This window comes from Cyrtonyx montezumae, unplaced genomic scaffold (genome assembly GCF_038088225.1).
Source record: "Cyrtonyx montezumae isolate F1298 unplaced genomic scaffold, pur_monq_1.0 scaffold_10, whole genome shotgun sequence".
Lineage (NCBI taxonomy): Eukaryota > Metazoa > Chordata > Aves > Galliformes > Odontophoridae > Cyrtonyx > Cyrtonyx montezumae.
The window spans coordinates 35,060,280-35,082,246 of NW_027071826.1; the positions used below are offsets into that span (position 1 = coordinate 35,060,280).

The window sequence follows — 21,967 nt, forward strand, 5'->3', positions numbered from 1 at the left end:
GTGACAAAAGCCTCCCCACAGCCCCATGCTGAGTGTGTGTTAATTGTGTTGGAGCTGGTGCCTTGTTCCATGTGGGTTTTCTTACCTGGTGGAGCTCTCTGACTTGTGCCCGATGATATCATACATCAGAGGTGAAGGTAGCTTTCTGTGCCTTGGTGTGACCCATGCAGGGGACACAGACTGCAAGCAGGAGGTACCGAGCTCACCCGGGTTCCTGTGGGAGGGCCAGCCCCCATCTCACAGCTGCAGAGGGGAATAAAGCCCCTGTGGAGGCTGGAGGGGCTGAGTCACACTGCAGGAGGGAATGGGCTCCCCACGAGTCACGACTGCGAGAGAGCAGCTGGGGTGGAGTTGGTGCTGCACCATGGAGGCACACGGGTCCCCTGGGCTGGGAGGCAGCTGCTACAGACCTGCAACACCTGTTTCCCTATGCCCAGCAGGTTGAGGCTCAGTGCGTGATAAATCCGGGGCAGAGCAAATCCAAAACTAGGTGCCAGGCACCTGCGGGAGCTCTGCAGGGTCCCTCAGCCCAGCTGACAAGGCTGGAACAGATGTCACTGAGCACAGACCCAGCCCAGTACAGACAGACGATGCAGTTCTTCCACTGACTATCCCTGCCAAAGCTGGGGAGCCCTGCCTCAGGCAGATCTCACTCCGTGGGACATGGACCCAGAGCTTCAGGTCCTTCATCCTGCTGGGGCTGCTGTGCAAGTTTTGGGGTTCCTGCTGCACACAACTGCTTAGGGCGAGCAGCCTCAGCTGTCAGAGACCAGGGCTGGGGATGCCTCCACGCTGCTCTGCCTCCCAGCCTCCAAAGGGTTAAGTGCCAGTTTCAAGTGTCTCTAAGGTGACACTGCGCTCCCCGCAGCCCCCCTCCCCACGCACACGCTCACGCTCGCTTTCTGCTTTGTCTTCTGAGTGCTGCTGCAGGATCGGTGCACAGGCACCTGCCTGCCGGAGGGGACGGTGAGGGCCCTGGCACTTCAGGCTCCTTCCTTGGCCCCAACACGCTCCCTCCTCAGCCCCTTATTCCTGCACCTCCGAGCAGCAGCACTGACGTCTGCAAGTCTCTGCTGTACCTCCACTCCGCCGAGTCAGGGCAGCGGACGCAGACGGAGGCTGAGCCGCGGTGCCTGAGCCCTGCAAACTGGTGCCGAGCGGCCGATAGACAGCACTGCGAAAAGTTGGGCTGCTGCTCCACTGCTTTCCCTGCGACTGTGCTCCCCGAGGAGCAGAGCCTTGCCAGCATCCCCCCGACTCCCGCAGGCAGCTGAGAAGAGCGGGACCCTGCTGGGAACAAAGCCTCACCCCAACAATGGCCGAGGGGCCCGGCAGCTGGAGAGAGCTCAGCCCGGGCAGCGGAGACAGCGAGGGAGCCCAGGGAGCCACGGGGATCATCCCGGGACCCGCGGATGTGGAGTGTGCAGGGCGAGAGCAAAGCTCGGGCCTCCGCGGTGCAGATCCAGTGTGGGACAAGGTGAGAGGGGCAGCGGCAGCCGTGGAGGTGGAGGAGCAGTTCCTGCACTTGGCCATCAGGAAGCAGGTGTCCTACAGGTAGGAGCCCCGGGCTGTGTGCAGGGGTGCTGCGGGGCCTGGGTTGGGTGTAACTCTTCCCTCTGTCGGGATTGTCACTGCGCTCAAATCCGAACTCCATTCCCAGAGCCCGGTGCTGCTCATCCCTGCACTTTCCTGCAGCCCTGTCCATGCGTGGGGAAACAGGGAGCTCCCAGCAGGGAGAAGGAGCGGTGATGCTGAGGTAAGGAGCTGAGGCTGGAAAGCCTCTGGGGCTGGCTGCTGCAAGAGGAACATCTGTCCCGGCTCCGGGCTCCTCTGCTGGTGTCACCGATCCCAGCCAGCCACCAAATAACAGTGTGTCCTGCAGCAATCAGAGTGCCCCCTGTGGGGATTTGAGGCCCTGATGTGCAGCTTTGCCCCGGGGAAGATTTCCTGCACTTTGAGGCACACTCGGTCACCTCTCGGCTCAGTGCCCGGTGTCCAGCGGCCCTTCTCCCCCTTTGTGAGGGCTGTGAAGCAAACTAGGAGCAAATTGCTCTCTAATTCTGCGGTAATGGGAACTAATGTGAAACTGAATTAGTGCCTGCAGAGCAGGATGGCCCTGGGCTGACTCATCCCGAGCATTCATTATTCTTGCAGTGGGTGGCAGGCAGGGGCTCGGTGACAGTGTCCTGCCTGAATTAGCATCCGGCTGTGAGCTGGGGCCCGTGGCAGTGCTCCTGGCCCATCCCGGCCCTGGAGCTGTAGGGCAGAGGGCTGCCCCCACCACTGAGACGGGGGATAGCTGCACCAAGTGCGGGAGCAGAGCCGGCTCTTTTTCCCTTAGCTGTCTTCCTTCAGATATGTGCGTTGAGCGGATTAGCCAGCTGCAATTACCCAGCCTCCACCGGGGAGGAAGCGAGCATATTGCAGCCTAATTTGATCAGCCTGAATTCTCCCCAGAGCTGTCCGATATCGCAGGGAAATATTCACCTCCTGCTCCCCACTCCATGTGTGCCTTGGAGCTGGGCGGACCTGGCACAGAGTCCCACAGGAACCCCCTCACCATGCTAACGTGGGTCCAGAGGCACTTCCCAAGCCCCACAGGCTGTTGCCCATCACCAGAGTCCTCAATGTCACACAGAGGTGGAGGCCGTGGTGCTCCTGCTGCCGAGCCTCCCACTCCTGCTGGGGCTCATTAGTCATCAGGAGGGGCAGGCTGCAGAAGCTGCTATATAAAGGCTTTAAAATGAGCAGAAATGATATGAAGCCTATGGAAATAAAGCTCTTTCCATAAATAGCTGCCGTGGTGTACGGAGGCGCCTCGGGCGGGCGGATAGATCTCAGTGCTCAGGTTATATTTAGGGCTTTGAGTAGCACTTCCATGCCAAGCTTATTAATGATGCTGGCTTGGGCAGCGGCTCTGCAGATTCTGGGACACTTTCCCTGCAGGGAGATGCCCCCACAGCGCTAGGAGGGCCCCTGCTACCTAGCACCACAGCAAACCCTGAGCAAGTGCTAGGGCTCTGTGCCTCATTACTGGCATTGCTCAGCCAAGGAGCACGCTCAGAGCCTCGTGTCACATTAGCTCCTGCCTGGTGCATCAACAGAGCAGGAGCAGTACGTCGAGCAGCAGCACAGCACCAGTGCAGCCAGGGATCTTTGGGCCAGGATGATTCCCTGCAGCACCCTGCAGCTCAGCACTTTTGTGGGACATTCGCTCATCTTGGGTGCTTTCTTGCCTGCTTTCAGACTGAGACTTGCAGCAGTGACCTTCTGCCGCCACCACTGCTCCCACTAGTGCAGCCTGCAGGGGTGCTCACTGAGAGAGGAAACCACATTGCAGGAATGCTCGCTGTTCAGGCTTGCATGCATGATAAAGGACATGGGAGCCAGACCTCCCTTCCTGTGCTCCCAGCCCTGCCTTAGCCACCCCCACGGGGTGGTAGCACTTGTCACCATGGCATGGTCACCGTGGTAGTCAGAAGAGTAGCCCCAAGTCTCCTGCCTGGCCTTGCCCCTACACAGCCAAGCAGGAATCTGGGGGCCCAGCAGCTTGGCATAGTCCCTGGGTGACAGATAGGATGCAGGCAGTGGGTAGGATGTGCTGAGCATCTCACACGCTGTTCTGTGCAGAGCTAAATATAACCCAGAGTGGAGCAGAAGGGTTTTGTTGTGGAAATAGTAAAGGAGGACAGGCTGGGTCACTGCAGCAGAGCAGAAGGGAGAGGAGAGTGGGCCTATTCCAGCCACTGCACTGGGATACCAGGAATAGGGATCTGTGTGCACTCCAGAGGCAGAGGGTGTGCAGCTCTCCCATCCCAGCTGGGCTGGGAGCTGGGAGAGAACCTGAGCTGTGCTGGAGGAGCAGCGGTAGGGCAGCCAGCCTGCCGCCCCGCTAATCGCATTAGGCAGGCAGTGCTGAGCAGCATCATTGAATTTCCATCCATCTTCACCACGCTGAGCCTGCTCTGTCAGCACAGACATCTGTCTATGCATCCCCACACAGCTGGAAGGAGGTGGCTGGCACCATGTATGGCTTGGGCATCCTGACCCAGCATGTGGCCTCGGCAGGGGGGGACAAGCAGATAACCCTTTGGACTTTGTGTAGGACCCCTGCAGTCTCACACGGAGAGAAGTACTTGCTTGCTGGCCTTTCTGGGAACTGCAGGACAGCATGAGGCCTGGGAGCATGTGGCACGGGGAGGGACACTGTGCTGGGTGCTGTGAGGCAGGGTGTGAAACTTGACAGAGAAATGCTTGCAGCAGAGCATGGCACACTGAGCAGCCCTCATGCACACAGTGGTGATGAGGGCGTCACCTGGTACTCATACTTCATTCAGGTGCTTCCCCAGGGCCCTCCATGGAGCCTAGCACACAATGAGCATGCTGGGAATGCACAGGGACCTGCTATCCAGCCCAGGCCACATGAGGAGTGCTGGCCCAGGACAAAGGCTGTGGGAGGAAGAGCGTGGCGGCGCCGGCCGCAATGACAGCCGCCCTCGCACTTCCAGGAAGTGCGGAGAGAGGAACCAGGTGGAGGGTGCAAACAAAGCGGGGCCCACACCACCACCACTGGCCACAGAGCCCTGCCAGGCCCTGCCCTTGGGATGACTCCGGAAAGCAGCCGCCGGGGGAGGAAGAGCGAGCACAAGCCCCGGGCTGGCTGAGCAGCACCCGCCTGTGCTGTGGCAGATGTGGCGGCACCGCTCATGGGATGTCCCCCAGAGCCCCGTGGGGGCTGCAGTGATGAGGTACCGCTGGGACGGGAGCTGCGCTGCTCTGGGGCTGAGCACCGGCGGCCCCCGCTGCGCTGCGGGGTGGGGGGACGGCTCCTCCAAGGTTTCCTGTGCGCTCCTCACCCGCAGTTCCCTCCTCTTTCCCGGTGCCACTGGGTGTGCATGGCCTCACCACTTGGGATGCCGGAGGCAGCACTGCTGAGGTGCCCATAGGCTTCCCCCAGGACGGGTGGCTCGAAGCCCCCAACTGGCAGAGCACCGGCTTGAGGGGCACCACGTGTGTGGCTGCACCCAGGGCCAGCTGTGGGGGTGGCCCTGTGCCCTTTGCAAGGTGATACTCGTGCCTGGCTCTTTTGCCATGCAAAGAGGGTTGCTGCGCTCCCACCGCCCCGAGGAGCCGCAGGGCAGCAGTGAAGCTGCCGGCCGCGAGGAGCAGCATCAGTGCCAGGGTGAACAATGGGAGGACGAGGGAGGCCCCGCTGCTGTCGCCGAGCCTCTTCCTGAGCGCGGGGGCGGCAGCGGGGCTGACACTCGGCTTCCTGAGCCCGCAGCCCTGGGCCACAGTTGCTGGGACCTGTCTGGGGCACCCGTGTTCAGTGACACCGGGTCTTGGACAGTCTAGGGCTCGTTAACACCGGGACTCGATGACACCGAGGCACAGTGACACTGGGAGCTGGTGACACTGCAGGTTGGGGCTAGGCGACACCGAGACTGGGGCTCCGTCCCCTCGCTGTAGCCCACGGTGGTGACCAGCCCCGTCCCAGGGCTGCAGCCCGCGAGCTCGGGACGCGAGCGGGGGTCAGGGCAGCAGGTGCCCGGTGCGCGGGCGGCGGCAGGAGGCGCTGTCGAGCCGGCCCGGCCTCCGCGCCCTCCGGAGCGCGGCCGCACTTCCTGCCCGGCTGCCGGGCTCGGGGGGGGCGGGCGCCCGCGCCGCCTCTTGCCCGTCCCCCGCGGTCCCTCCCCTCGCATGGAGCCGAAGCGCGGGGCGGCGAGCCGGTAGCGGCGGCGCCGAGCCCTCAGCCCGGCCATGGAGGCGGCGGAGCCTCCGCTGCCCGGCGGCTCGCCCTCCTCCTCCTCCTCCTCTTCTTCCTCCGCCGCCGCCGCCGCCACCGGGCCGTCGGGCAGCGCCGATCCCGAGCGGGGTCCGCCGCCGCCGGGCCGCCGGCACAGCAACAAGCGATTCACCGGCCTCAGGCTCTTCGGGCGCAGGTGAGCAGCGGCCGGGACGCGGCTCCGCGCGTCTCCTGCCGCGCCCCGGGGCCTGCGCGGTGCGGGGGGACAGCGTGCGGCTCCTGCCCCGCGTGTCCGCCATCGGGGCGGCGGAGCCGCGCTGCCGACCCGAGGGCCCGCTGCTGGTTCTGCTCGCCGTTGGTCTGAAACGGCTGTTCCAGCCCGTCGTGTCCCTGTGGCGGGGAGCCGTGCCGTGGGGCTTCCGTCGAGCCGTCCGGAGCATCCGACGTGGTCCTCAACTGGAGGACGTGATGCTGCCGGGCAGCTTCCCCCAGCCCGCCAGCTCCGGGGAGCTGTCAGCCCCAGCTTTGACCCGCAGTGCTGGCACCGGGCGCTGGAGGGGATGTTGACCCCACTTACATAAAGCACGCAATCAGCTGAGATGCTGTGCCAAAGGGACAAAGCGTGCCGATAGAGGAAGATGAGATTGCGTTTTCCTCCTTTTGAACTATTGGCATGGATAATGGGAAGCTGGGTATCCCTGACCTCACCGACCCCAGTCTTCTCCCCATAGAAGTCAGAGTCCCATGTCTGAAGGTTTGTTTCCACATATCGGCATCGCATGGCCCCCATCCCCATGCTTGCACCTCATGCTTCAACTGCAGTTTTGGCAGGCCATCAGCACTGGGGCTGTGCAAGCTCTGCGCTACTCCTGGTGAGCTCCAGAACCACACTTGGACTTGCCCTCTCACCCTCACTAAGTGTCCTCCTAGTGCTGTGGCCTCAGGATCTTAGCACTTTCCTGATTTTTGGGATGCTCAACCCATGTAAGCCAAGAGGTGTCTACACCATCCAGAGCTGTGTAAAAATTAGGACAGTTTAGTTCTGGAGGGACTTCTGGGGGAAACTGTCTGGCCCAAGCTGCCTTATCCTTCCTGGTGTCACTCTGCTGACCATGAGCTTGTAAGCATCCTTCTTGTACAGAGGGGACAAAGCAGTATGCAGGGATCCCAGTATGGTTTTGCTAGTACTAAAGAGATGGGAAGGGCCCCACTGTCAGCCCCCACAGCACGCCCTGTGAAGTCACACAGGAGCTGGGAGTGAAGGGCTTGCAAGGTCACTCCACCCAGCACGAGAGCTGCTCTCCTCTGCTCTGGTTTCACAGCTGGCAGCGGTGGCTGTGTGGACCTTCTTGCAGTTTCTGTCCTTTCCCTCATATTAGTGGGTGTCTCTGGCCCCTGGAGGATCCTGCATCCTTGTGTAAGCTGTTATTGCAGAGCATGGCAGAACTTACGGAGGGCAGATTCTCCTTGTGCAGATGGGTTTGTGCAGTGCAGGTGCATGCACTGCAGGAAACGCAGACCTGGCCCTGTGCAGCACATTCTGCAATGTGGTTTGAGATGCCCGTCACACTGTGTTTGGATTCTTTTCTTGCTCTGCTTACTCTGACAGAGGGACTTGGTTCTCACTCAGTGACAAATCCAGCTCCCAGAGCTCTGCAAAGCTGTAGGGATGTAATAAGAGATTTTCAAGGGGCATGAGGGACGGAGAAGTCCCCACGCACACCTCTGAGTGGAGAGAGCATACTGAAGGTGTGGAGACAGTAGGCTGCCAAATTTGTGCCCACCAAAACAGGAGCAGAATGTAGCTCCAAGTTCCAATTTGCTAGAAGAAACTGCAGGGTTAAATGCTTTTTCTCCTTTGTTTTGAAGTACAGTCAGTCCTTATCCCCAAAATGCTTTTGAACAGTGATTGCTGAAGAAATTTGCACCCCCTTGGATCCTGGAGTTTGGACAGAGTGTGTTTGACTGAAGTAAGTGGAGGGGAAACTTTGCACTGGGTGATGAAGCCATGCTCTGGGGAGTCCTGGCTACAAGGGTAGATCTCCTGAGCTGGACACACACTGCTCAGCCCTGCCTGCAACTTCTGTCAAGACCACCCCTTGCTCAGGCCATAACAGCAGGAGACACAGCTTGCTGAGTGCAGCCCAATGAGTGGCAGATTCAAACAGGAGACTGCACTAGTACTGGACACTGCTTATCCTGTTAGATGTCCCTGGTACCTATCTGTCCCCAGTTTGGCACCCAGTGCATCACAGACATCTCACTGCAGGTGAATCCTGAGGGGTTTTTAGGCAACAGGAGATGAGATCCCAGGTTCTGCCTGCAGCACATTAGCCTGCTGTGTTTTGCAAGCAGACTTATTTCTGTACCTGATAATTGCCTTAAAGGAGGGTGGAGTAATTGGCTCCAGAGCTGACAGAGACAAGTGCACAATACGTGCATCCGGGCCACAGATGGGTAATTCTTCTAATTGGGCTGATAAAGAGATTGGAGCCAATCAGATAATAGGTGGTTGGGATTAAATTTCCTTCCTAGGTGCCCTGTTTCTTGTGGTGTAAGTGAACAGTACAGTTTACCCCTTCCGGCTGGGGAGGGAGCACCATGCTGGGGACACAGCCCTCCTCCTGCTGTTCCCATTGCTGGAGTGGTGAGCTGCTGGTGTGAGTCTCCTAGTGGGGCTCAGTGTCTTCACCACATTCCCTCCATTGTGTATGCATATGTGATGATGGTGGGTCTGGTGCAGCGAGAGCATAGCCTGGGGAGCATGGGACAGTGGCTGAGAGCCCTGGTGGGCCTGTACCCAGCCTGGGGACTGCGTGCCATTGCCTTGGGAAGGTCTGTAGGTGGCACAGCATGTGGGTAAACGGCACTCAAGAAACAGAGCTGAGCACCCGCCTACACTTCTCTGAGTGACACTCGTCTTTCTGCTTGATGCTGACGGCTTGTGAGAACCAGGGGAAAAGCACCTGCAGGAACTCTGGCTGCTGGCCGGCCTTCCCGTGAGTGCCATGCTGGTGGCACCACCATGTCCCTTTGAACTCCTCATCCCTTTGCCTACCTGGCCCAAACCCAAGAGCTGGACACGGGGCTGAGAGAACCTGCCTTGCCATCACATAGGGGTTGTACAAAGGCTGTGCTATGGGGTAAATTCCAGGTGCTCCAAGTGCAAAGCATGCAGCTGTGGCAGCAGTGATGATCCAGAGCTGTAAAATCAGCACACTGACAGATCCTGAGCAAAGCTTACCTCAGGACAGGCTTTTTCACAAAGCACCTCACTGCCAGCTAGCTGTTGAGCAATCGAGAGGATGCCTCCTCCTCCTCCACACATGCAGATTTGTATTTGGCTGGCAAACCTCTCACGCTCAGATCTGCCAGCTTCATGCTCTGCTCTACTTGCAGGTGGCAGAGGGCAGGCAGAAGGCTAGCTCTGGCTAGCAGCCCTGTGAGAGTCCCCAGCTGCTCCAGCTGAAGCCACCTGTGACTGCAGGGTGCATTGCTGCACTGCTTGTGGGGGCTGGATCCTCACGGCTCACTCCCTCCTGGCTTTTCTCCCTCCCCTGTCCGACACGGGGACATGCACCAGCTTCCTGCTGGAGAATACAGCTGGAGAAGGGGGCAGAACTTCTCATCTTATTCGTAGCTGGAGTGTCCCTTCTAGGGATGTGTCGCCTCAGCAAAGAGTTGAGATGAACGACTGGGATCCTCTCTACTCCTGAGAATGAAATGATGGGAAGAGGGAAGGATAAAGGAGGAGCTGGGGGTCTTTGCAGAGTGGCAGCATTTAGAGCTGCAGGTGGTGCAAGGGTGAGAACTCGGGGGCATGTGGTTGCTTGGGTCCTGCTGGGTTGTGGGAACAGCAGGTGCTCGTTGGGCAAAGCCTAGCTCCGGGCAAGCAGGGATGATCTTTGAAATGCATCCCGAGCCCTGGCAGGTGGTTAGGGCTGCAACATAGAATTTCTTTCTGTCGTTGTGGTGCCATGCCCAGGGAGCAGACAGTCTCATGGAAGACTTGGCAGAGCCTCTGAAGATAATCTCCAACTCTGCTCTCTTTGCTGTTCTGACTTCTTTTTCCCAGGTGACTTCATGAGCTGAAGCGTGAGAGTTGCTCTCAGCCACGCGCTTGCTTGCTTGCATAACTGGGTGCCGAGTTCAGAAGCAGATTCAGGGCTCAGATTCCTTGGGACCACAAGCCACCCTTTTCAGGAGAGCCTGGGGGGCTGGCAGGAGATGAGGTGCTTCTGCCAGAGCCTTCTCAATGTAGGGCTCAGATGTAGGGGCTGCTCAGGGTCATGGGCAGGGTGTGGAAATACCAAAACCTGTCCTGCTTGTTCCGGTGCTGGCACCTGGCTCTGAGGGAATAAGTACCTCTGTTTGGTGATCTTGAGCCCAGGAACTTTCTCCAGGCTGGCTCTCCGCTATTGCAAAAGCACAGTCCCCTTTCCTCGTGTTTCTGTTGAAACTTGCAGCAGCTGCAGTCTCTCTGGGAGCTGTGAACACTTTTCCCTCCTCCGTGTCAGGATGTTAAGTAGGTGGTGAAACTGCACCAGCACATGTGACGAGGCTGCACCAGGCGGGCAGAGGGGATGGAGTCCCCCGCTCCACGTCAGAGGCACGTGTTGCATCCAGCAATGTTCTGCCCACGATCTGGGGGGTTGGTGCCTGAAGGGTTTGATTTGTAGTGAGCTCTGTTGTACTTGTCACACTGTGACAAGTGTGTCCCGCTAACCCAGAGGACATTCACTGGTCCCCAGCATCCCAGACAGCATGGGCCTCCTGCTCAGCCCTGCCCACTGTCTCGGTGAGGCTGGCTGCAGCTCATCTCTGTGGGGCAGAAGCACACTCAGGCTCCAAAATACACTGCGGCTTTGCAGAAAGTCACATGGCCCCACTGGTTTTCTGTCCCAGGATGTCAGAGAAGCTAACAAAAAGGCTCGTTACAAAGGGTTTTCCCCTCGTTTTGGCGCAGCTCAGCTCCCACAGGAAACGTGGGCGCTGACGTGACCCATCTCTCAATTGCCGTTAGCACCCAGGTGTGGGGCTGGGGCAGAGGCAGCATCGGGACAATGGGGAACCACAGGGCAGGAGCACCTTAACGCACCTGGGGTCTGATCTGGCCTCATGGACAAGCCCTGGGGCCAGGGGGCGACCACATGCAGCCCCTTGGTGTGAAAGTTCCCTCCCTGTCAGATTATCCATGTCTCATCCTGCCTCGCCATCCTGCCCTGGCTGGGATTCAGTGCTAAGCCTCTTACTGCACAGACACGAGGTCACCGTGCAAGGGAACATCGCGTGGGGCACACTGAAATGTGCCACCGTTGTTTTCTGCAGGGATTTTGCTCCCGATGGAGGTTGGCAGATGGCAGGATTAAGCAGCAGATCTGTTAGCAGGGCCCTGTGTGCTTGCCTGCTGCTGCGCATGGGAGAGGGACCCATCCCGTGGCACAGGGTCTGAAGAAAGCCCTGCCCCCCCCCCACGCTGGGTCATGCAGCACTTTACTCCTGGCCAGTACTGCTCCCTGCACCTCCTGTGCCCACCGGCAGCACTTGGTGCCTGCACACAGATTTGGAGCAAGCAGGCCACAATGCCCTGCCCTGCTCAAACAATGTTCCTTCATGTTAGGTCTGTCAAGTGCCTTCATAATTTATTTGAAATTCAAATCCTTGGCCTGGGTGAATGCTGCCAGGAACCAAGCTGGTGCAGGGCAGGGGAGGAGGAGGAGGAGGAGAAGAGAAGCACAGCCGCCTCCTGCTGCAGGTGTGGCTCTGGCTCCCTGGTTGTGCTTCCTGTGCCCTGGGCCATGGGCTTGGGGGTACCAGAAGCTGAAGCGGTGAGTGTGGGCACTGGGAGTGCCTGGTCTCTGGCCACCCTGCTGCCTGTAGCAGCTCTCTGGCAGCAGGCTGTGGGTGGCCCTTGTGGTGTTTGTTTTGGCTCTGGTGTTGAGGTGACTCTGGCCTGGGCTGGGTTTGTGTCCCAGCAGCAGGAACGTGGTGCTGGACAAGGCCTCTCTTCCCCAGCAGAGTACTGCACCCTCCCCCAGGAATGCCTGTGAGACCCCATGGCTGGCAGCTGGGGAGGTGACACGGGTGCTGCCACCTCAGCTGCACACCAAGGCTGTGGGGAGAGCATGGCAGGGAGGAGGGACGTTGCCAGGGCAGCAGTGCTCAGGGTGGCTGGAGGCATGGATGGGAGGGCATGCTGACCACTCTCTTTGTGTCCCCAGACTCCACCTGCCCCACAAAGGTGTCCTCCCTTGTCTCCTTGGCAGCCAGCCCAGCCGATGGGGATCCCGAAGGATAAGGCACCGGCCGGCCGTGTATAAGTACGTGGCATTTTTTTTGGCTTGCGCAGGCTGTGCAGTTCCAGCAGCTGCTGCAAAGAGAGTTCTCCTCCCTCCCACCCACGTCTCACCCCACGTCACCCTCCTGTGCCTGTGCTAACCAAGGCCACCGAAAGCCAGGCTGCTGCCTGCTGTGTGTGTCACTAACCTTGTACTCCAGGGCAGCTCGCTGCTGGACTTCCCTCTGCTAATGAGGCAGCCCCATCCTGCTGGTGGCCTGGTGAAGGCATGCAGAAGGTTTCTTCCTCCACCTCTTGGCTGTTGTGGGGATGAAGGCTGTAGCACCAGGCCGTATGCTAGCTGAGCGCTTGAATGACCTGAGGTTTGCTTCTCTGGGTGGCCAAGCAACCTGAAGTTCAGTGGGCTGAGCATGCCAGCTGGGATGGGAAACCAGGCCCGGGAGATAACCGTGACTGCTGCCACGTGGTTGCTGTGTAGGAGCCAGCACTGAGACTAACCATGGGGGGGGCTTGTGAGTGTTCCCAGGGAGATGAAGGGATGGGGCAGGTTTCCAGGCTCCCTGCGCCCTCATGGCCTGTGGCACATTGGCCTGCTAAGGGTTTGGTTGCCATTTCCTGGCTTCTGAGCTTCCTGCGTCCAGCATGCTGCCTTTGATCACAGAGGGTCCAGCTCTCCCAGCTCATAGGCACAGCAACACTGCACTTCTCTGGGTGGAGGTACAGCAGCGGCACCAGTATGGCACTCCACCCCCTCACACTGGTGTTAATGGGGTTTGGAGAGGCCCAAAGCACTGTGGGTTGAACACCAGAGGGCATGGTTGCTCTTCTGCGCTTCACACTGGAGGGCTGCTGTGGAGAGAAGAGCTCTTCAGGCTGTTTTCCTGATGGTTGCTTGGTCTGAGTATTGTGGGATGGCCCTTCTGCAGGCCCTGTCTCCTTGCCTGTGGGCCTTTGCTGCATTTTTTGTCCTCTCTTCTGCAAGGGGAGCACACAGTGCTCTGGGATTGGGCAGATGAAGGTGGCAGAGCAGTGACCAGCAGGGCCTTCATGGCAAGGGCTCCTTGTACCTCTTGTGGCTCCTGGGTGGGAGCGCCTGTTGTGCAACCCATGCTTTTTGAAGCAGTAAGGCTGGTGCTAGGGATTGCCAGGAGCGGTGAATCAGGATGAGCAGAGCAAGGAAGCACTGTGATGAGCAGCCTGCGAGGTGCCAGCTTGCATCCCAAAGGCAATCAACTCTGCCCCAGCAGTGTCTTTTTATCCGAGTCTCCTCCACAGTACAAGCACCCATCAGAGAGTGTGAGGCAAGTGGGCAAGGGGATATGGGTCTGAGGGAGAGAGGAAGCACGTGAGGGCAGACATGCGGAAGGCAATCAGAGCAAAAAGGGTGGAGGAAAAAGTCAACTTCTCTTCCTTCCCTACCATCTGCAATGGAGACAAGTTGACCTTTTACAAAACTGAGAAGTGATGGGTTTAACATTGCTGAGTTACTTCAATCTGTACATGGGACAGGGAGAGAAAGGCTGAGTAACACTGCTACATGGTGAAACAGATGCCACAGACGGGATTAGATGCCAGCAACAGGGTCACAGTTAAACCAGCGAGTGTCTTTCAGCCTGTGAGTCAGAGCTTAGTCACAAGGTCCTGGTGAAGGCTGGTGATGTGGGGCAGGAGGTGCCTACCTGCCCCGGGCTCAATATGGGGTCCCAGCTTTGCAGAACGCTGAGTGTTCCTTTCTTGCAGGGCCTGGCCATGACCACTGCTTGCTGTGGAATTTGGGTGCGTTTCTCCCACAGGAAGTTGGGCTTAGGGCTGCCTGCAATTCAGTGCTTGTTAACAGGAGATGGACAGCTAGTTGCATCATGACTTTGGTCTCCTCTTTGGTAAAACACTCTGCCAAGCCCCAGCAAGCAGATCTCAGCAGGGACATCTTAGAACTCAGTTCTAGGGGCTCTGGTTGCAGCCTGCACTGCAGCTACTGCATCAGCCAAGGCACAGGTACCTGCCAGGGGCAGTTGCCCCTCTGCCTGTTGCTGCTGCAGGATCAAGACAGAGCTGGAATCTGGCCCTGGAGAACGAGAAGGAAGGAAGCTGCCTGGTGCCAGCAGCTGCTGGATCTGAGCATTGAGAAGGCAGAGCCAGTCTCAACGAGCAGACACTTCCTGCTGCCTACCAGGGTATCTCCAGCTGCCAGCAGCACGAGAGCAGGGCTGAGAACACCCCAGCGGCAGCGCTGACATTTGCTAGCATGTCCTCTCCCACCGCTTTGCAAAGGCTGCATGCTCCACCTGCGTGACAGAGCTGCGGTGGAGCCCCAAGGCCTGGCTCCTCTCTGATGAATGGTTTCCTGTGATACCCATCAGCAGCACAGCCGTGGGAGGACTGCTGGCCTTGCCTGTCTTTGCCGCTCTGGCAGTGATCTCTGTTGACGTTTTGTTATTGTCATTTTACTGTCTTCTCTCCCCGGTCCCCAAAGAGCGCTGGGCACAGTCCAAGCACACGCAGGCTCGCACACCCGCGCGCAGAAAGAGCTCCTGCTCTAATTTTAGCTGTGACATGTATGCAGGGAGCGAGCAGCTGGGAGGAGGCAGGGTGTGAAGGGACGAGGAAGGTCCCAGCTGCGGAGCTGCCTGACACACAAACTGGTCTCCAGCACTCACTGCTTCAGGGTCTAGGGCTCCTTCCTCGTGGGCATCTCAGAGCAATTTGGCCACTGGCACAGCTCTTGCCTCAGCATGGGGGAGGAAGCAGGCTCCTGAAGATTCCCTGCTCCTGGAGCTGCACAAAGGATGCACTAAGGAGATGGGAGGAAATGGGTATGAGAGAAACTGTTGCATCCCATGTTTGCAGAAGGGGTTTTGTTGTGAAACATCACCTTGGGGCGTCACCTCCAAGCGCCTGTGCCAGAAGGGAACCCCCTGCTCACACACTTACCAAGCACTGCATGTTCTCCAGTGGCAAAACAGGTTTTCAGATCTGAGGGGACAAGCAGCTGGGTGCTGGGCTCCTTCTCTTCTGGGACCCTTTTGCTTGCATGTCCTTTGCCAGGGTGAGCCTGTCAGGGGCTGTGCGCAGAGGAAGTGCAGTTGGTTATTTTAACGAGCGCTGTCAGTGTTTGTAGCACGGGGAGGAGGCGGAGGGAGCAGTGGAGAGCTCGCTCGCCAAACTAGGACTTGGTTGGGGAGGGCTGGCCCGCCACTGCTCCACAGCTACTGCCGCCCGCTCGTCACCTGCGCGGAGCTCAGCGCCATTCCGGATCAGGTCACAGAGGCTTTTCCCCGTGCTCTGCCCTTCTTTCCTTCCTCCTCCTCATTCCTGCACTTTGTTCCTTTTGGCTGTGCTTGCTGGGAGAAGGGGGGGGGTGGGAGAGCTAGCCTGGAGCTGGTGGGTTGAGCCTGAACAGGCAACATGTCCTAATGTACCAGGTAGGGGCAGGGGGGGGTGCAGACTCCTGAGCCATCCCCAAAATCCTCAGCTGTGCTCCTGCCCTGCTGGTTCCCAGAGGCTGGAGTGAGCAGCAGCTGTTCTGTGGGCTGTGATCAGGGTTGGCAGAGGGCCCCCATGAAACCCATCTCTGTGGCATTTAGTGGCTGCTACTCTCCCTGCCAGAAGCAGGTTTCCAGCTACTCATGTACGGCACTGGCTGTATCCTGCCAGCACGTGGAGGAAGCAGGCGGTAGGAAACCTGCAGTGTGGCAAGAGAACAATGGAATGGGAAGCCAGGCTGTGCTCCACCAGGCTGTCCCTCCACAGCCACTTGGCTCCAGAATAGTCTGGGGAAGGCAGGACAGACTTCCGTGCTCCTGGCATCTCCCCTGGTGCTGCTGGTACCCTGTGCTTTTACTAGGGGTGGTAAGATTCCCTTCTGCAAGCCCCATCTCTACATTATCAGTGCCTGTAGCTGAGAGCCTGAAGCTCACTTGGCTTTTCTGCATTCTTTTGGGAGGTCTGTGCAGTCTCCCCCACTTCCAACCTGTGCATTGCTGCCTGAGCTCTTCACATCCCTCACATTGGAGCTTTTTCCCCTCTGCTGGTTTCATGCTGCTTTCTTTGGGCTGCTACACAGTCTGCTGTTCAAGCACCATTCTGGGGAGCTTTCCCTGGCTTCCCAAATATAGGGGGAACTGGGAAAGGGCAGCTGGGCTGTGGGTCTGGCTTCCCTTTCAGCAGGGAGGCACAGAACTGAGGGGAATCTGCTACAGGAACAGATGGCCCATCCAAATTACCAAGACTGGCCTGAGCTGCTGCTGCTTTACTGTTCTGCAAAAGGAGCTCTGAGAGATAAGGAACTTTTTAACATCCCTCCCAGCCTGGGTCACGGGCAATGCTGATGCAACCAGAATAGAAACTATCCACTGCTCTTGCCTGACCCTCGTGCTTTGATGTTTGCTCACCCTCTGCACTTCATTAAGGATAATTCACCTTCCCAGGCTGTCACTCTGGCTACTTGGCTTTAAGCACAGAAGCCAAATAGCAACAGCTTCTTTAAATCTGTGCTGCCCAATTTCTTGATAACCAAGAGGCAGATAATTTAGTGCAGTGGCGTTATGGTGGTGGAAAGTTGTCAAGGGATATGAATGTGCAGGCTCAGCCCAGGAGCCTCCAAGGAGACAGCTTTAGTTTAAATGAAGACAAAACTCCATCTTCCATGGATTTTTGGGAAGGAAATCACATTGCTGTAATGGGAACATTACTCTGAGCCTTAGGGCTGGCAAACTCTTGACATTATGAAGCATAAGTGGAGGGTCTGAGCTAGCCTGGCAGGTACACCTTAGAGCAGGCCTGCGACACACTGAACCTGGCAGTGGGACTAGGCAGGGCATTGTGCTCTGAGCCCTTCCCTACATTCCCAGCCTCAAGGTACTGCCTGGGATCTGGGACATGAGGAGCAGGGAAGGTGCGGCACCAAATGGCAACAAAGGGGTGGTTGGGACCAGAGCCTGGAGAGAAGCAGGATGGAACTGCCATCAGCAGGAGGTGGGACTATCCCAAGAATTGTATTTAAAATAAAAACCCTCAGATCCTTCTGCTCCCATCCTCTGTTTTTCCCAGCAAGCCTGACCTCAGGAACACTTGGTTGTGCATCTTGTGAAGGGCCTGGCAGGAGATGGGACAGCTGGTTCCTTTTGCCTTATTTTGGTCAAGGCACAGCCAAGCGCTGGGGACTGTGCTCAAATTGCTGTGTGTGCTTGGGTGGCTCCTTCAGTGTTGCTTTGCTCCCTGGACAATTGCTTTGCTCCCTGGACAAGCTTCCCACGAGAAACTGCAAAGCTGCAGTATTTTCCGTCTCCCACTTGCCTCTGAGCCCTGCACAGAGCAGCTGTGAGCATCCTGCTGCTGCCTCCATCCCTCCTGCTCTGGTTGTTTGGGGAAAAGGGATTTTGCAACAGCTCATAATTAAAATGTCAGTGAAGATGCTTCCAGGCAGTGCCTTTTGTCCTCTGGAGACAGGGGCTGCAGTATGACAGATGGGCAGCATCTTCCCTTTGACAGGCTAGAAGGAAGCAGCGAGGAACCTGCTTTATCCTGCTTGCTCATGACATCCCTAGCTCCTGATGGAGCACCCAGAAAAGCTGAAAGTGGCATGGGGTTACAGTTAGCAGTGGCTGCCTGTAAAGCCTGGTCCCATCCTTTGTGTTTGGTGCGGTCATATGCTGTGGGCACCAGCAGCCAAGGAGGTGCTCTCTTGCCAAGTCCTTGCTGCCAGCTAGGTGCTGGGTTGTGCCATAGAATTCATGCCCTCTGAAAGAGGTTACGTGGGTGAGTTTTCCCTCTGGCCGTTGTCTGCAGGGATCCCATTACCATTCATTGTATGGAAGGTGTCACACGTTGCAGGTACTTGGATTGGATCCCTGTGCTGGCTCTGTTGCAAGGTGGCCTGTACGTGTGCAGCAGGAGGCTGCAAGTTTTGCTTTTGCTCAGCCCTGTGCTGTGGACAAGCTGTTGTGCTGGGTCTGTGTCCTAGTGCTCTCTTCCATTCTGTGCTGTAGAGTGTTGCAGGCTGTCATGGGGGCTTCATGGCACACAGAGGCCAAGCTGATATTGCTGCCTTGAAGTGACAGCACAACTGAAGGCGTCCTTGGCCATGGTTTGCTAGAAGCATGCACTGGTGAGTGTGGCCCACAGCTCACACTTCACATTGCTGAAGAAGACTTGCGGTTTGGACAGACGTGTTTCTGGTCATCTCAGTCCCACGAGTGGTGTCCAGACACACAGCATTACTCACACATCAGCTGCTGTGATGAATAGGAAGGTAGAGGCACTGTCAGGCCCAGGAAACAAGAGCTGTTGTCCACACTGTGACAGCTGCCAATGGCTCATGCAGCCCACAGGCAGTCACTGCTGCTGTCCTGCTTCATGCTGGCATGGGATGTCTGCGTCCTCTCTTCTGGGCTGGCTGAGAGCTGGTGTGCCTGTGCCCTGATTGTTCTCAGACCTTTCTGCCTTGGAGCCATCATTCTCCCAGCCCTGCCCCTCATGCAACTTCTGACTCTGGATCATGATGTAGGACAAAAAAAAAAATGCTAAGAGTAGAAATTTTGGGTAGAAGCTATCTATGCAGAGTTTGGGAACCTGCTCGCCTCACTGCAACTACAGCCCTGAGGGCTGTACCTTGTCTTGAACATCACGTTCCCTTGCCTGTCCAGCACAGGAACTTCCTCTGCAGCATACAAGCTGAGGATGGGAAGGAAGGCTGCATGGAGCTCAGATCTTGGCATCACACACAGGTGAACGTTAGTAACACCTTGTCTCAGGAGTTCAGCTAAACAAGTGCAGGGTAAACAGAATGAATAATGCCAAATAGTATTATAGCTGAGATATTTTACAGGTAGCTTAGTTAGAAAGATTATCATAACAGAAAGAAATAATCAAAATAAAGGAAAATGCTCACCCATATCCTAGACTTGTGGTAGAAAACTCCAAAGGAGCAATCCCCAGAAAGAGATCCTTCCCTAGTGGTGGTCAGCCCTTAAATGGGGTGTAGGAGAGGTGGAGCCAGACTCCACCCCTTCCAGTCACACAGGTACATTGCCTTCACCTGTGCTCCTGCAGCTGACTCAGTGCTCACCTCAGGTGATCAATTAGTGGTTCAGGCCCTGATTCAACAGTTCCCTACAGTTCCCTACTGTCAAGTCGCTGTCATTGCTGGGGAGGACAGCTTGTAAACTGACACAGGCTCTTGTCTGCATGATGCCAGTTCTGGTTCTGTAGGAATCACCCCACTGCCACAAGCAAGTACTGCATCAGAAACTCAGCCAGGACAGGCTCTCATCATGGAGAAGGGTTAAACACAGGCTCATTTCCCTCACTGTAGCCCTGTGGTTGGAAAAAATGCTTTCCAGTCAACTAACCAGAGGCTTGCTGAAAGGTCTGGAGGAGCTGATGGTGTTTTTCAAGTCCAGACTTTCTCTAGGCTTTGAGGCTTACTTGTTGTGGTGCCCTGAAGCAGGGGACCAGGGCTGGCATCCCTCTTTTTCTGGGCACTGGACACCGGGCTGCTGGAGGGTTGGGGGGACAAGCACAGGGGAAGGACTGAGCAATGTGTTGCACTGCATCCCACTGTCTAAGGACGCAGAGGGCATGGCCAGCACAGTACCCAGAGATTTGCCTGAGGCTGCTGGAGCAAAGTGTAGTAATGGATCTGAATATCAAGAAACTCTCCGTGATGTGGATAGAGCTTATGCCTGAAGGGACACTGTGTGGTCAGGCGTAGAGATCAACCTGTCTGATTTTGTTGCAGTTACCGCTGGGGAGTGATAGCTGCTGGGTGTCCATATCAGCCAGTCCACAAGCTCTCTGTCCACTGAGATTACAAGATGCAAGTTTTCCCTCTTGATCCCTTCTTGGCTTTCCAAGGGCATTTAGATCCTGTCACCGAGGTTAGCTCTGTCCTTAGAGCACAGGGCTGCAACTTTGAGTGACCAGGCGGGTTACTGCAACGCCTTCCTCCTCCCCCATCTCTGCAGGGCAGCACGCATTCTGGGATACATTCCTTCTTCAGCGAAGTCTCAGCCCACCAGCGCCAGGCAGAGAGCATGGTAGGCTGAAGAGCTCTGAGGGGTCTGGTTCAAAAAAATCTTAGCAAAGGCTCCAACTGCGAATCCCAAGCAGGCCAGGGCTGCTGACTCGTTCTTTATTCACTGAAGGAGATTGAAATGATAGTGTAGAACTACTTGCAAGTAGAGTTGATGTCTTAGTGGGTGTAGTGGTATTTCCTTTTCCTCCTACCCTGCAGATGCCAGGCTGCTTCCAATCAGCCCCCAAGGCTAGCAGCCCTGTGATGCAGCCCAGTGATGCAGCCTGTAGAGGAGCAACAAGCTATTGTTGTGACTCAGCTACCAACAGTCTTTTCACAGGAGCACAGAGGTCACAGAAATTTTGGTAGTATTAGGCCAGGGGCTGCCAAAACACAGTTCTCCTTCGGCAGCAGCTGGTGCATGATTCCCCAACCGCTCTGCAGGTGCACATCAGTTCTGAGCACTCCATGTCATCAGTTTGTCTGCAATGTCAGCAGTAGCTCTCAATGCCTGCACTACACCACTTCAAGCTCGGCTTGGAAGTCAGTTGCAAGCACTAGGGATATCTTCACCATCAGATCTGAGCTGTTGCCATGAGGTGCTGTTATGGGTTGTCAGATGATTACCCAGCAGTAATCTTCACTGCTGATGTCTGGAGCGTGAGTCCATATGCCACTTTCTGACAGCTCTGGAGATAAAAAAGACAGTAATCAACCAGTAACCAAACATAAATGTCAAGCCAAGGGTGTTCTAGCAGGTTTCCTCATGAGAATGTGGTGTGAAAAGGAAGGAAGCTGTGTTGAGAGATCTTCCTGCCCAGCGCAGCAACTCAGCAAGCACTGCACCAGCTTCATGCTGGTGGGATATCTGGGACAGAAAGGACCATCCATTCAGCTCACTTGATGTAGGCAGACAATTGCTTCTCTCCTAACAGCTTAAGCTGTCCAAGCTTGCCACACTCAGGCAGTTCTCTCATGCTTTTTTTAAAACACGTTTTATTTGCTCATATCGTTTTTAACACCTATTGGTGATGATGCAGTTCACTCCAGTATCCCACTGGTATTGGGAAAAAGGGACAGGAGTGAAGCACTGCCATGACGGGGACAGGCTGGAGGCTGGCTGGTCAGCAAGACATGCTTATGTCCTCTGGAAAGCTGCGTGGGCCTTGGTGGTTTGGTGGGTAACCTGCTAGTCACTGGGCGGGGATGGGTGCATTTGCATTGCTCACTGTGATGGAATTTGAGAAATCTCTTGGAGGAGTTGGTACTGTGTTTTTTCTTTCAGTTCTGTAAGGCTCTGCTCCTCTAATGCTGTTCTCTGAACTGCACATTTCACTGGAGAGCATCACTGTTTTTTCCCTCCTTGTGTGATATTACCAAGAACAGATATGGCAGTGAGACTAGAAGCTAAAGAGCTAGCTTCCTTGCATAACCAGGCTGGAGCCAAACCAAACCTTAACCTTTCTGCCCTCCACCTTTGTAGCAATTGAAAATCCAGGATTTGCTTCTACCAGGCTCTTTAGAGGCTTGAAACAAGTAGTGGCTGGAAGAGGAGCACTAGCTCTGGAGAATGGGAGTGCTGGTACTAGTCAGAGTCAGCCTCTTCCGCTCTGACCTTTGCATGCTGAGCTGAGAGCGCTGAAACCGCTGCAGCAGCAGCTTCCATCTGTGGCCTAGTGCTTTTCACGGACAGCTGCAACGTCCTGGCAACACACTGAGCTTTGAGGGAAAGGTCAAGAGTCCCGTTAAAGCTCTTTCCAAAATGAGAGGGAAGTTCTGAGCAGGACAGATAGGATGATTTTCCTAGTTCTCCTTCTCTCCGACTTCCTCAGCCAGGCTCCACCAAATGTGCTTGCTCTGCTTTGACTTGCCTGTTTTCCTACTTTAGTGCTTCGTTTCCATTTGCCGC

At 56.5% G+C, this 21,967-nt stretch overlaps 1 protein-coding gene across 1 annotated transcript in view; it reads left to right on the forward strand.

Annotated features, from left to right (window-relative positions):
- The first annotated feature begins 5,700 nt into the window (after nucleotides 1–5,700).
- The window catches only part of DGKZ (diacylglycerol kinase zeta), a 36,915-nt gene continuing 20,648 nt past the window's right edge, over nucleotides 5,701–21,967 (forward strand). Inside the window, exon 1 of the mRNA XM_065754832.1 lies at nucleotides 5,701–5,942. Coding sequence (XP_065610904.1) covers nucleotides 5,761–5,942 — 182 coding nt within the window. The 5' untranslated portion in view covers nucleotides 5,701–5,760. The remainder of the gene's footprint in view (nucleotides 5,943–21,967) is intronic.